Genomic DNA, 14,065 nt, shown 5'->3' with positions numbered 1-14,065 from the left:
ATCATTTGTCTAGGTCCAGTGGTCAATCATAAGCTTGTTACCATGGACGCGATAAGAATGCACACTGTTCTAACACAACTTGACCAAGAACAGTCGAAATATATCTGGGCTGCTACTTATCGTTAACAATAAGTACGAGTACAGTACAAAGTAAAAAATTCATGTAACTTAACACGTTAGTCATAATCACATTAGTCATCATTGGAAGTTATGTACTGTATGTACAAGTAAACAGTCAGTGTTTCGATTAAACTATGTAAAGTGTATCATAATATTGCTAAATAAACGTACGGGTTTATTAATATTATTATTATGACAGTCTGTAAGCGACCGCAAAGCAACACCTCCTTGGAATTACTTATTTTTTAATAGTCATCGGCCAATATTCATCCGTGCTGGGCTTGTACAGTAATTAATTTTGTGTGCGGTCACTGCGGTGCCTTACTACTCTGTATTTAAAGCAATTGCGCAAGCGGAGAGCGACTACGTGTCGTATAACAATAGTATTTATTGTTACCTGCGCACATCTGTACCGTAATACAATAGACAGAACCCACATACGCGGATTACCCTGTATTCAAATAATATTGAATTTGTTTGACAATTTATTATGCAAATACTTGCCAGTGTAAGCATAGGCTTAAGTATGGGGTCCCGAGGAGAGGTGCCGGCATCGTTTACATCTTCACTGTGGCTGGGATGTAAGCTTGTTGCATTTGTAAGAACATACATAATCGACTATTGTGTGTACAATACGTACATTCCTACATGCAGTGCGGATGTGCTCAGCGTCAGGCGCTGCACTCGCATGTTAAACAGCTTCCGGTTAAGAAAACATAATTCCCTACATCGGAAATCAATAGGGATTACTCGGGCTCAACGCAAACAGTGCTCTTGTTAAGATAGATGTACGGATATATAATTTACGTACCGTACGCGTACATATTTATTCCCATCTTCAAGGTGCTTGAATCTCCAGACACTCGTCACATTGGCGCGATCTCACGCGCAGTCAGCACGCAATCTAGATCTGCGCGCACGAGCGACATGTCCCCGTTACAAGGATGTGTCAATGATAAAGAGAAATGAAAATAGAACATCTCATTGTGGAATGCGGGGAAAAAGTCTTCAAACGGCTCCAGCCAACTTCTCAATCGTACTGCCCAGTCGGAACCATCTAGCTCTCCAGCCCTCCGTTGGCCTTATCCGGCTGTAGCGGGCACCGTGTGCGTAACAAAGGTCATTTGGATTCGCATTTTTTTTAATTCGCCCGTAAGTCTATTTGGTCAACAAAATCCCATCAAATTACTATCGCGTAAAGCGTGGGAATGAACATTTCCGCTGTTAGCGAATTGACCTTTTGCCCGGCATACGCAACAACCGTACTGCATGTTGTCAGAGGAGATATACGATCTTCGTCCCAGTAAAAGGCGTGTGGCAGCCAGCGCCTGATAACTTAATTAAATTGTCGACAAGGCTCGACGAGAGGTTTTCCCTGGACCAAAGTTTCCATAAATGCAGAAGCTCGTAAACGCCGTGGAAGCGTACCCGTAGACGGATAGAAACCCAGCACGGGTAACTAGATGTCCCTTTCTGGTACTAGAAGGAAGTTGTATTCTTACGCCCACAACCACACGTTTTGGTGAGCAGTTTTTACTGCTAACTGGTGATTGTTACTCGAGATTAGGCTCAAGCGCCAGCACCCATATATGTGGCTGCGTGCCAGAAAGGTCACCGGTTTTTGCCACTGCACAACAGTTAACGTAATCCCGCAACGGCAGTATTCGTGGCTACGATCGAAATTAAACCACAACCTTTACAGCATTACGCATACCTACGAATACAATCGAGCGCGTTATAGTAATACGGTGAATGCTTAATCCTCGCTTATTGTATGTACTGTAACTGTAAATACAATGCCTGCTGCCTTTTGAAGCCTCCTTTTTGCTGGTCCATTCTGGAGCTTTTATGGAGTTCAAAACAAATTTCGCTTAATAATAATTCAGGTGGCCTATGCTAATAACTTTAATTCTGCCATACCATGCAGCGCGATCACCCATTGCATTTATTGAAAGCAAGAAAACTGCTGCAAGAGTGGTATTATGTAAGTAACTGAACATGCAGTAATTCCGTCTGTTCTATGGCACACAAAGCGTCGTCGTGATAAAAAATTTCTACTAGTTTTCTACAGGAACACTAGCCACCAGGCCCCTCGTATGTTTTGCCATTGTTATGGTAGAACGATGGTAAAACGAACGTAGGGCCTCACACCAATCACGGCACCTAATGCGGCATAAATAAAGACGAGGAATAACAATACAAGGTTCGAGAGCCCAGTACTGAAGTATTACTGCTGGTGCATCAAAAATAGGTCTGTTCCAGGGAAGTGGGCGTGTCGGGCGCATGTATACTGGACGCGTGGCCCGTGGTCGCTGCAGCTCGATGGTGCCTTTGCAATTGCGATTCCGGCGACTGCGAAGCGGTCTGACTGCGTGGACGTGTCTTTGCTGTCGATCGGGTTATACGGCTAAGCGGGTCAGACTCGGTGGCAGGCAGGCAGTCCACGTCGCCGTCAGTCTCCATTTCAGCGGCGTCTACCGCGGTCCGCCGTTTGGGCACTTCCTCGCTGCGGCGACCGCTGCAGCTTATGGCATCTGACGCTAGGCTAAGCGACATCTCTTGCTCCTCGTAGCTGCTCATCCGGCCGCGTTCAGGCTTCGGACCAATGTCCACCGGGTAGTTGCTGCTGCGAGCGAACAATGCATACAATTATGGTTTGGCTACGATTGCAATATGTTAGGAGCTTAAGATAAAAGTGTAACCGGTGGGACGAAAGTTCAGTGACGCAGTAGAGCCAGTGTTACATACCGGAAGGAGGCCAGAGGGTTGCCAATTGAACCGTAGATGTAGGGCGCCGGCGTCATCGACGCAGCGCCGATACCGGTCGAGGAGAGGGAGGGCGTCCGGGAACTGGCCCAGCCATGGTTGTGCAAGGCGTTTCCGTAGTGCCCAGACGCCGGCGGCTGGAAAGACGGATGGTCGGAAATGGGATGCAGGGAATGCATGCTGCTGGCGCTCAGCGAACCTTTGGCACGGTAAGCGGGCAACTTGCCACTGCTAGTCGGTGGCGTCGGAATACGCTGCCTGCTGTAAAAATATCCGTGACGATACCTGCAAATGCATGCAGTACATAAGCAGCAAACAGACAAAGCGAGTTGGTTAATGGATCCCGTCATCGAGACAAGGAGACAGATCTCTTCGGTTCACTATGTTTCTGTAGTCAGTCGACGCCAGCACAAGAAAAACTGCGTGTGTTCACACGGCCACACCTACCTGCGCTTCAAGTGGCAGAAGATGCCCGTTACGAGACACAGACACAGCGCCAGGAAGGCGCAGACGGCGATGAGGACGATAGCCGCCAGCGAAACGTTCTCCCATGCCGGCAGACTGCGCGCACTAACCTGAAACAGCGATGATGCAATCTGGGCGAGAAATACCGTATTCTAAATGGCTACGTCCGGCACAGTACCCAGTTTGCCGGGGCCCGGAGCAGAACAATACTAGCGCAAACTGCATTTTTCAGTGCAGCTGTATCTTTACCAGTCCGTGGCGCCACGCCTAGTAACGCCCTAAGCCACCCACCTGCATTTTCTCCAGCGCCAAAGCCCTCTCCAACCCGCGGAAGGACGCACTGTTCCGGTCCAACTCGGTCAGCACTGCACTCGGACTGATGATGTGATTGCGCGTTTTATCCAGGAAGATCAACTTGACAATTGTCCTGTGCGCAGAATGCCGCAGATATTCAGAACAGGTACGCTTGTATATAAACCCGAGCAAATGAGCATCAGCCACTGGCGGGTATTTGTGACCACCGGCACTACGGGCGGCAGTCTACTTCTAAACTTCGAAAACCCCAGATATTTCTGCTTTACTTACCGCTCGCGCTTGGAGTCTGGCGTTACGGCTTCGTTGAGAGACACCCTGCCTAGTGCCAGGGGCCAACCAAATCCGGCGCTGAGCTGCTGCGTCAGGTTACTGTAGCCGTGCTGCAACAACGCGGAGACCGGCAAGCCCAGGCTTAGCTGCACTTCCTGCCCGCAGTCGTATATCCACACGCGCACGCTGCCCTGTGCCTTGCGTTGCCCAGCGGCTTCGCTGGCGGCCACGGTCAGCTGTAGGCGCTGTTGGCTGAAAGCCGCCAGGAACATACTGACGTACACTTCACCACTGCGAGCCGTGATGTCCAGGAGGCGGCCGGAAGGGCCGCGGGTGGCCGTGCTGTTAGCCCCTGGGCTGTCCTTTGATAGGACGTCGATGCTGCTGACGCTGTATGTAATTCCCCGTCCACTGCTGGCCAACTCCACACGCCCAATGACGTCTCCCACCAGTGCAGTGCTCGGTACGGCTGTATATGCGCAATCAAAACTCATGCACTGCTAATATGTACAGTACTTCTGCGATGTGTATGCATGCTGCTTTCCGCGTGCTTTCCGCATATACTTTAATTACAAAAGTAATTATCATTGAATTATACCTTCCCACAATTTACAGCGTTTTTCGTTACTGGTGAATGTTAGGTACCATTATTTACCAAGATCGAACACTGGAGACAGCCCGTCCATGCCGGTGTCGTTTCCGGAGAAAATCAGCGTTACTTTTGCTACAACTTTGTCCTTCTTGTCGGCACCGTCCGAACTCGTGATCAGCCGATGACTGCCGGCAGCGGCGGGAGCCGATGTCCGCTCCTCCGCTGTGACGAAGAAGTGTACACTGTCCGTAGCCGCTGCAGATGCCGATGCAGATGTGGGTGAGGTTAGCTGCTGAGTGCCAGCGGTGCTCAGGTGCGCCGGCCGAATTTGTAGGTCACCGGTGACACTGTCGACAAGTAACTGTATGGGCGACTGATCTGCGCTGTCTGCAAAGCAGTATAAAAATGATTATACGATATACGTAATATACTCTGTAGTATTATACTGCCCAACATCCGCATATCCGATATTAATACCGTCTCAGGTACCTATCTGTACATGTGCTAGTAATGTTCCATTTAACACTTATGACCAGACGTAACATATACATCAATCCTCCGTGTACCTCTTTATCGCACAGTGAATTTCACTGATTCAATAAAGTGAGGCAAGGAAGACGAATGGCGCTATTATACCCGTACAGCTTTAAGCTAAAAGTGCATACTTCTGTGACTGTATGTGCAGTTCTGTACATTGTACTTTTATCGAACTATTTAAAATAATTATGATATAAATATAGGGATTAATAAAAAGCAAACACATGTGACCTTAATTCTGATTTATAGTTTCTACTTGCAAGTACCTAGCGCCCTTTATACTTGCTATGTTGCAGCTTTTACCTAACGTACCTTTGAGCGCATATGCTATCGACAGGTTCCCTTTGTCTGCTTCCGCCCGCACTCTCCCGATAAAGCCCCTTCCAGCGTCCCCATCAGCCAACCGCCCACTGACGTTGAACGAGTAAGTCGCCAGGGATGACGAAGACTACAACCGTTTTGAACTCATTTTGCCTATTCCTCAGGTCGTAAAATGCGCGCGCGGATAAGTAGAACTATTCCGCGCGAAGTCGAAGCATTCCGCATCCACTTAGCATTCAAAAATTATCTCAAGTGAAAACACAAAATTTTGAATACATTAATGTCGCTTTCCACTACCTCTGCCGCACATGTACTGAATACCACAGATTAAGCATCATAAATTTAATGTAAGTAGCAGTCCTGAAAATTCTTGTTATACTTCGAAAGCGTAAGTACTTATTTTCAATATCAGCAGAATTATAATTGCAACTGCGCATAAATGGCATGATTATAAAAACATTATAGCACATACATAACGATACGGATATTTATTGGGTTAGAATAACTGTGATTATAATTATTGTGGTAGATTTATTTTCCTTTTACTTATGAAAGTCCGGTTGTCCATAACTATAATTTATTATACTCTCTATGTACGTACTGGCACTCCATGACTGTACCTCGTTCTGGAAGCTGCCGATCCCTGATGACACGAACCACACGCGACGTCCCCAAACGGAACCTGCAGCGAGAGGTCACACAATCCTTAGTATGGCTGAAATGACCATATTCTACCATTGTCAGCGTATTTCTGACGAGTGCTTTGCCGTTGTTAATTGTACACCATTCGGCGTATTCGCCAAACCTAGTTCAGCACACCCACGATGATATCCAGCTGTATTGTAGGCAATAACGAGATAGAATACTTTGTATAACAGCAACGGCCCCGGTTAATAAGTGAGGTAGCGTTGCGTTGTCCCGTTCTCACCGTTTGCCAGGAGGAGCGTCAAAATGCAAAGCAGGAGTGTGGGAAGTGCCTTGTCTTCCATAATAAAAGCGGGGAGTGATCATGGGCGCCGATGCCCCGAAAACGACAGTGGCCGGGTTCACGTGGATGATCTGTCGGGTGCAGAAGTTGCCCTAACAGTTGATTAATAATGTTGATACAGGATAGCACCCTTCAACTGCTGCCGGCCTAGATAACAAATATAACAAAACGCAGATTGCCAGATCCACGTAATCTTGGCGGCAACAGAAACAACTGCAGGGGAATGTACTGAATGTAAGTCCTGACAGAAATATTCGGTTGAGCGCATTGGCTATAATATAAAATTATAATTTTGTTGTATCATATATAGCACATCTCTCCTTTCCCCGTTCGCATGCAGCAGTGACGCGGCTCCTGCTCAGTACATGTAAGACATCGGTACAGTGTGTCCAGCACTCCCGTCACCGGCGAAGCTCACAGTCCCCGCGGAACAACGACCAAAACGAAACAGATGCGGAGTACCAAGCAAAAACTCTTCGGCATCCTCCGACCTCGACATAACATGCATATTAATACAACTAGCACAGCATCGCGTTTATCTCTCAATTTACTGAGTATGCGCGTGTGGTCAAACTACATAACACGACTACGACGCTTCCGGCAGAATAGCGCAACAGCCATCTCCGTCAAATATAAAGGCCAGTACTTTGTGCCGTTTAAGCGACAACAGCAGCAGAACAAGTGCTAGGGCATTAAATGCCACTTGCAGCCGCTTCGTTTTTTATTAGCTACCACTACAAAGATATACATAACATATAGATATAAGTACAATACATCTGTATTGTACAAGTAGGCACTTTTCGCATGCGTCGTATGCTTTGATCGGAATCATCAGATCTCATTATTACACGGCTACGTATATTAGCTACGTACACAGGCCCCGTATCATATCTATATAATAAACTTGTTACATTTTTTACATCTTTAACAAAAGAAACCGCTGGTACAACAAAATGCATTTCGGCTTGTAGTGTACGTGCTGCAGTAGTTTGCTAGCAGGTGCAAGCTGGCAGCAAAGTAGAGCAACTGCAACATCCCAAATCGATGGCTGGCGCAAAGCGAATTAACAGGGTATTGTTGACCTTTCAACCTGTGGCTCTTACAGGTTAGCTGTTCGTTACAAATATCAATAGAAGTATATGGCAAGGGTTTTTAAGTACAAAAATTAACCAGAAATCACTTGGTAAATCCAAAATCTATTCAACACTCCTACCCCGATCACCAGCCAAATTCTGAACTAGGGTTAACGCAGTCCGTTCTAAGCAAACCCGAACAATACAGTTTAAAAATACAGAATGCAGCAACAGAATAACTCACTAAAACAGTAAAAATTAGGGTGCCCTAGATGACTGTGGTCAGTACACTTGCATTCCACGATGCGAATCTACCACGGTATAACAATCAACAGCAAAATCATAATAAAACAGTCAAAAATCTCCATAAAGCGCCATATACATCGTGTCAACTTATGATTACGGGCATGGTGAGGAACAGGAAAATATAGTCTATCTTTGGTACTTTCACATCCGGCAGGCGAACTCGCTGGCTGCAAGATGCAAATGCATCTGGGTGGTTGGGGAAAAGCGTGGGTCAGGTCGTCAGGCGGTGCGGGTCCGGCTGCGGAGAATGCGCAGGGAGGCGAAGCCGAAGAGGAAGGTCTGCAGCACCCACTTAAGTGACGTGCCGACGGTCAGACGCTGATCCCTGCAACCACAGACGCAGCTGTGCACGTGCAATGGACTGAAATGCCCCGAGAAAACTCAACAGATCCCTAATGAGCATGGCATAATATACTGGAGTCTGTGTCCTTGCGGTTTATGCAACCGAATGCAGCGCAGAATGCACTCCGCGTTCCCCAGATTATACCAACTGTCGGCGCTAAGAGCCACTGGAAAGAGGCCCACTTAGTCACTTACCAACATAGTTTAGCTGCATATAGCGCCTCGCCGATATGCAGAAAGGTAGCGACGTACACTCTGCAAAGACAACAGTAATATAATGTTAAATGCAAGCGAAGATTACAGGCATGTCAAAACTTGCGGGTATCCAACTATACGTACTGTTAAACAGCTTAAATCACTTTTTGCCAAACTAATGAGACTGCGATAACCGTCACTTCGCTTAAAAACAGAGACTTTCCAGTTTCAAAACTCTACTGGCTTATTCCGCGCAAAAAAGTACGTTCCCAAGAAAAGAGCAGTAGGTTACGTAATCCACTGAGCAGCGAATTTAATAATTTATCGGAAAGGATTGGCTAGTCTAGAAACAGCAATGAACGCGGCCGCTGTGGCACTGATTACACTATCAGTTCAATTCTTCAACTACATTTTATCAAGCTTAGACGCGTGACGCGACTAACATGGAGGAAACGATGTGGGGGAAGTTCTCCCCGAGGAAGCGGCCCAGCATTCCCACCGGACCCAAATACAGTCCGTACGGTCCCGGGATGGAGCTCGGAGCCAGCCAGCTCCACTGCAAAGGCAATGGAAGCGATGAATGATCAGACAACTCACTTTAGTGTTTACGTCCGCTAAGCGCTACGACAGCACTAGCAGTGCCTTGTTTTCACTACTGTTGCAGCGTAATCACTGCACTGCGACGAGCAGAGGAAGGAGAACTTGGCTTAGTGACTTAGTCAGATTACAGTGTTTACTCACCAGCAGCATTCCCAGTCCCACCGCAATCGTGAACCTGTCAAGCAGAGCGATCATCACTTCGTCTTAGCGTGGCAACATTAGCAAAACTGCAAAAACGTGCTCCAGTCCACTGGTGTTCTGCCTGCAAATGTTTACGCAGCTCACCAGCGACAAGCTGTACTAGCGCCCAGACATTATTAAGACTCAGTAGGCACTGGCCACAAACCATCGTATACTTACATCCAACGTGGTTCCGCCATCTGGAAGAACGTCCTCTTCATCTTGACTAATTACGACAATTTCCCAACAACGCTGGCAGCACAGCTTGTCAAGCAAATAATCTAAGGTTAGCGTTTGGCTGATGTCAAGATGTCGCTTCTAAACAGTCGCAAAACAAACTTAACGGATAGTAAAATATCTCATATTCCGCGATTCAAAACATGATTAATTTTTTTCGGCACTCCAAAGTTTCTCCAAACAAATCTGAAAACTGGCAATAGGAAAACGGAAAGGGAACTGACTTCCGGTGGCTTGATGGTTTTCTCAAACTGTCTTCTAATGGCGGTTGCCCTGCCGCAAAAGGACGCATGTAGGTCTCGGTCGCTGAGTTTATGATTTATCATTTCATCGCAAAATTTGGTGAATATTATGATGCTTATTATCCAATTTATAATTTTGACATCTCTCTGAGGATCTCTGAATTGATTTGCAATTACCTAGCTTTTGTGGTGGTCTTGGTATAGCCCTTAGTTGCAGGTTTCGGGCTGGTTTTGCTTCAGCGCTTCCGAATCCGGTTGAATGTGAGGTGTACACAATCGCCAAAGGCTTGGGTTTTTTACTGTTTGAACGATGTCGTCGGGGGGAGATTCTGCGGCAGAAGAGCACACAGCTGCCAGCAAGGACAAGCATTCCGCGTCTGGTGCGGCCTATGCTAACAGCACCAGCAGAACGAGCAACGGAACGGACGGGCACGATCCCTACGATCCCCAGTGTGTGAGACGTTGCTGTTGCAACGATGCGACACGCATTTTCTGTCGTTCGTGATATTGCTTGTTGTGGTTGTCATTTCTGATGGGAAAGACTGATGCGCGTTGGTTGCCTTGCAGATTTCTGGCCCCCGTGCGGTATCTGTGCGGCAGCTGCAGTAGATGGTTCAGTCGCGAGGACGTGCTGGCAGGCCTCAACGGCCAACCCAAGTGCGTGCGATGAGCGCTGTCTTCTCTTCGCCTAACACTTGCGGTCCTTCATAATTCAGTGACAAGTCATTGGTGTGTTGCAGACTGACGATACCCTTCAGCCTCAGCTACAACTACCTATGCGTCACGTGTACTGCCGCCTCGGGGGGGTCCGGGGCGGGCGGGGGCATCTCCGAACTGAAGGAGCGACCGCCGACGTACCTGCAGATCTCCATCACCGCCATGGCCAATCTGACGCACTACGCCGCGGCGCAGGGCCTCCCGGATAAGTCCTTCGCGGCGCGCCAGATCCTGCCCTTCATCAACCAATTCTGGGACGCGATGACAGGGGCGGCGTCGCGCACGGAGGGCATGTGGCAGGAGACCATCATCAAGACGCTGGTGAGTTGGCGTCAGCCTCATTTACGAACTTTTACGTTCATTTACGAACGGATTGTGCTGGCGGTTGAGCACGCAGAGACGCGTACTGCGCGTTTTGCGACGCGACAGATGTGCTGGCGTCGGCGCTGCTGCAGACTGCACTCCGTAACTATCCCTGCTCACATTCTGGCTGTCCTTGCAGGCCTCCTACCCCGCCGTTTTCCACGCCGAACTGGGCCGCGCCGGTGTCTCCTATTCCCTTTTGGTTGATATAAATCATTTGAATCCCTACGATATCTCCTCACCCACCTCAACTTCGGCCCTGCCTGCGGGTAACGCCAAACCATTGCTCAATGGTCTGGACCAACAAAGAACTGGCATCAGTGGTAAGCAGAGCAGTAAACCGTGCGGTAACTTGAAAAATTGTTACTCCTGTACTGTATTAGTGTCCCTTACTTCCGTAGGTGTTTGTAGACGTTTTTCTGTAAGCGTATAAACCATATTTCTGCGTGCTGTTACTGACTTACCAGTAAAGAAAATTATTATCGTAGCCGCAGATGCAGCATGACGCCACTTGTCTCTTTCTGATTAACAGAAACACTGAAAATGGAAAACTATTCGTAATAAATTTTGTAATACATGATACGGTTATGCAGTACTGTTATTTTCTGAAAGAGCACTGACTCTGAAGAGGCATGCATATCGTGAGGTACGGTTAGAGCGACCGCCGCGGCGTATAAAAAGTAGCAGTTGTTAGTGGTTGACCTTGATAAGTGCTGTAGTATGTTACTTGGAGTGCTGGAGTACTAGTTTCTCTGTTCCCGCTGCTTCTAGTTTCTCCGAAACTTTCCCGGGGTCAACTGAGAAAGCGGCTTCCCGTGCCGACACCCCCTCCGCTTCCGGTGCCCCGGACAGACTTGCTAACTACCCTCAAGGCCTTCCCTACCAGCGTGCCTCACGAACTGCCGACCAACCCCAACTTCCGTTATATCCTGGCCGAGTGCGACCGGACATCCTCTCTCAGCGAAAGCTACATCAACAACCCTGAAGCCTGGCATGGGCCCCAAGGTCGGCCCATTCCTGGCCACTTGTACCGCGTCTTCGTAGAGGACCGCATCGCCCTCTCTATCCAGGATCAAGGTACGTACTTAGCGGTTCGTCAGCATTTTTTTGCGCTGTTCATTCGCCTCGCTCTGTTATCGGCGACTTTTCGCTACAGTACCTCGGTTTCTGAACGTGCGCCGTAGCTGTTTTTTCTGTGCAAATAAAAAATTATGTGTTTTGATTGCTGTTGGTGTATTCTTTCGCTTTTAGTAAAAATTTATCGTTAGCGCCTGTGTAAGCATTGTTTTGATGTTTTTTCAACAGCACCGCAGCTGAAAGTGTCTAACGACCGGCTAAGCGTGATCGGTGACAAAGGCTACTCCTGTGTGCGGGCCAACCAGAGCGTGGGATGCGGGCGATGGTACTACGAGTTGACAGTGCGGGACCTCCCTGGCAACGCGGCCGTCCGGGCCGGTTGGGGTACTGTGCATGCCGCTCTGCAGGCACCTCTCGGCTACGACCGCTTCGGCTACAGTTGGCGCTCTCGCAAGGGCACCGTCTTCCACGCCTCCCGGGGTCGGCACTACTCTGAAGGGTACACCGCTGGTGACGTGCTGGGCTGTTACATTGAGCTGCCCGCCGATAACATGCACCAGATTCTGCCCGACTCTTTCAAGCAGGAAGTGGGTGATATGTTTAGCATTTTCTCCCCTATCGTCGGGATAGGCGTGGTTCTAACATCAGTCATGGTCCATGGTCGTGTAACCTGTTGTACGTTGCAGCCGCTAGTGAAGTACAAAAACCATTTCTACTATGAAAGCAGAGAGGACATCCCCAGAGAGGTTGCTGCTCTTAAGCCACGGATGGGCAGTCAGGTAACGCAACGATTAGTTGAAGTGGCAAAGCACGGTTCGGTTCCTAGGAGGTAGCTTACTGGTTTGCAGATCATTTTCTTCAAGAACGGCAAGTGTTGTGGAACGGCGTTTACGGACATCAACAACGGCCGATACTTCCCGGCGGTTTCCCTGTACAAGAATGCTGCAGTATCCTTAAACTTCGGACCAGTGTTTCAGTACCCACCGACATCTCTGCAGTTTCTTCCGGTATGGCTGCATTGGATTAGTATAGTGTTCCTAATTTTGCTACACGTTAATGACGTGTGGTTGTGATATGTGGGCACTGGACACCGTAACTGTACGTTGACGATGGGTTATTTCAGATGAATGAGCGGGTGTGGGAGAGCGCTGTGGAGCAGACCGTATCCGACATCCTCTATAGCGTCTGCAGCGATGTAACAACGACCAAACGTCGCAAAACGAAATCTGATAGCTGAGTTCTGTGTTAGGTTGCTGCCGGCTTCTGTTGAAGGCTGGTAGCAGCTGCCTGCATATGCCCGTTTCACGTGCGCGCTTTGGAAGAGTTTGTCACTGTTGTTATCTCCTTGGATCTCTTATTCTCCGCTCCATAGTATGCGCTATGGTTTTTACCCGTTTTTGCCTTGTATGCCGATATTGTTCGACCGCTGTGTTACTGTTTTCAAAGGGTGCGCTTGTTGTTGCAGTATTAGTTTGTGTCAACTGTCAAGAGCCATGCTTCCATCGGTTCTGAATGTCTGCGCTTCCATGCTGTATTTTACAGGGAAATTTGTTGATTTCTTTAAGGTGGATGTTTTTATTAAATGGCTGTTGCCTCGCTGACATTTTGTTGGTTGTTTATATACAGCACAAAGTAGATGCAGTTTAAAAAAACCGAGAAAATCTCCTGATTATCAAGGCATGGCATGCTCCAATTACTGTAGATGTACAGACTTATTAAATATTTTGGTCTACCTGTCTACCATTAAAACGACTCAAATATCATACAAACGATTCAAACGTTTACAGAGTCCACATAGTATGTATTTCTCTTAAAGTCCGTAAACCGCTAAGACTTCCACAGCGAAGCGGAAAGTCTCAACATTTTTGGCCAACTTAGCGGAACGTAACTGTAGTCAAATTTGGGAGTAAAACAGCGGAGCTTAGCGGCTTTCCAAAACCATTCAGCGAAATAGCGAAAACGGAAAATTTTTTTTGAACTGTTAAGCGAAGCTTAGCGAAAATTTTTAAAGAAGAAAAATCAGTTTCGATTTGAAAAAAATTAAGGTGAACTTTCCGCAGACGCAAGCAGAAGCCAAAAAAACAGCAACGTTTCGCGCGAAGCTGACGGGCAAATTTTTAAAAATTAGTCAGAAATTGCAGTAAAAATGTTAGAGAATTGCAATAAATTCCCTGTAATTAGCGGGATTTTTAGCGAACTTGAACATTTGCATTTGCCGCGAAACGAAAGTTCTAGGACATTTAGCGGAGCTTAGCGAAGCGCGGTTTATTAGGCCTAAAAACCTGCGCGGAGCTTGACGAACCGCTCAGTTAGCGGTCGCTACGCTCCGTTATTTTAGCGGTTTACGGACTCTAATTTC

At 47.7% G+C, this 14,065-nt stretch overlaps 3 protein-coding genes across 4 annotated transcripts; 1 reads left to right on the top strand and 2 right to left on the bottom strand.

The window, feature by feature from the left end:
* Nucleotides 1-2,039: 2,039 nt before the first annotated feature.
* On the bottom strand, nt 2,040-6,955 carry LOC129593358 (uncharacterized). 2 transcript variants are annotated; one of them, XM_055489623.1, is made up of 9 exons: nt 6,315-6,955; nt 6,007-6,068; nt 5,378-5,513; nt 4,592-4,915; nt 3,937-4,405; nt 3,643-3,778; nt 3,334-3,461; nt 2,869-3,171; nt 2,040-2,746 (listed from the first exon to the last, which is right to left on the bottom strand). In XM_055489623.1, the coding sequence occupies exons 1-9, from the start codon at nt 6,373-6,375 to the stop codon at nt 2,362-2,364; spliced, it is 2,004 nt and encodes a 667-aa protein (XP_055345598.1). In that variant the 5' UTR covers nt 6,376-6,955; the 3' UTR covers nt 2,040-2,361. The 2 variants fall into 2 exon arrangements, with proteins under 2 accessions (XP_055345598.1, XP_055345599.1); XM_055489624.1 differs by having other exon boundaries at nt 2,040-2,743.
* Nucleotides 6,956-7,642: 687 nt separating this feature from the next.
* Nucleotides 7,643-9,509, bottom strand: LOC129593384 (transmembrane protein 254-like). The gene is made up of 5 exons (XM_055489665.1): nt 9,251-9,509; nt 9,032-9,065; nt 8,734-8,846; nt 8,291-8,350; nt 7,643-8,078 (listed from the first exon to the last, which is right to left on the bottom strand). Exons 1-5 carry the CDS (start codon nt 9,289-9,291, stop codon nt 7,973-7,975), a joined length of 354 nt encoding a protein of 117 aa, XP_055345640.1. The 5' UTR covers nt 9,292-9,509; the 3' UTR covers nt 7,643-7,972.
* A 101-nt stretch (nt 9,510-9,610) lies between these two features.
* On the top strand, nt 9,611-13,301 carry LOC129593336 (set1/Ash2 histone methyltransferase complex subunit ASH2-like). The gene is made up of 9 exons (XM_055489592.1): nt 9,611-9,999; nt 10,117-10,206; nt 10,290-10,587; nt 10,769-10,952; nt 11,401-11,706; nt 11,935-12,293; nt 12,393-12,485; nt 12,555-12,713; nt 12,830-13,301. The coding sequence occupies exons 1-9, from the start codon at nt 9,860-9,862 to the stop codon at nt 12,941-12,943; spliced, it is 1,743 nt and encodes a 580-aa protein (XP_055345567.1). The 5' UTR covers nt 9,611-9,859; the 3' UTR covers nt 12,944-13,301.
* Nucleotides 13,302-14,065: the final 764 nt, after the last annotated feature.

This window comes from Paramacrobiotus metropolitanus, unplaced genomic scaffold, assembly GCF_019649055.1.
Source record: "Paramacrobiotus metropolitanus isolate TYO unplaced genomic scaffold, Prichtersi_v1.0 Parri_scaffold0000061, whole genome shotgun sequence".
In the NCBI taxonomy this organism is placed as follows: Eukaryota; Metazoa; Tardigrada; class Eutardigrada; order Parachela; family Macrobiotidae; genus Paramacrobiotus; species Paramacrobiotus metropolitanus.
The sequence above is the reverse complement of the archived record's forward strand: the minus strand, read 5'-3'. Positions and strand labels throughout refer to the sequence as shown.

Bases quoted from the DNA above. Each gene is read 5' to 3' on its own strand.
- LOC129593358 (XM_055489623.1), bottom strand. From the start codon at position 6,375: ATGGAAGACAAGGCACTTCCCACACTCCTGCTTTGCATTTTGACGCTC. The intron at 4,406-4,591 runs GTAAATAATGGT...GCGCATATACAG, and splicing joins GTCTCCAGTGTTCGATCTTG to CCGTACCGAGCACTGCACTG. The intron at 3,172-3,333 runs GTAGGTGTGGCC...ATGCATTTGCAG, and splicing joins TTCTGCCACTTGAAGCGCAG to GTATCGTCACGGATATTTTT.
- LOC129593384 (XM_055489665.1), bottom strand. From the start codon at position 9,291: ATGAAGAGGACGTTCTTCCAGATGGCGGAACCACGTTGGAT. The intron at 9,066-9,250 runs GTAAGTATACGA...TCTGCTTGACAG, and splicing joins ATGGCGGAACCACGTTGGAT to GTTCACGATTGCGGTGGGAC. The intron at 8,079-8,290 runs GTAAGTGACTAA...CTGTGGTTGCAG, and splicing joins TATGCAGCTAAACTATGTTG to GGATCAGCGTCTGACCGTCG.
- LOC129593336 (XM_055489592.1), top strand. From the start codon at position 9,860: ATGTCGTCGGGGGGAGATTCTGCGGCAGAAGAGCACACAGCTGCCAGC. The intron at 12,294-12,392 runs GTGGGTGATATG...TGTACGTTGCAG, and splicing joins CCGACTCTTTCAAGCAGGAA to CCGCTAGTGAAGTACAAAAA. The intron at 12,714-12,829 runs GTATGGCTGCAT...GGGTTATTTCAG, and splicing joins CATCTCTGCAGTTTCTTCCG to ATGAATGAGCGGGTGTGGGA.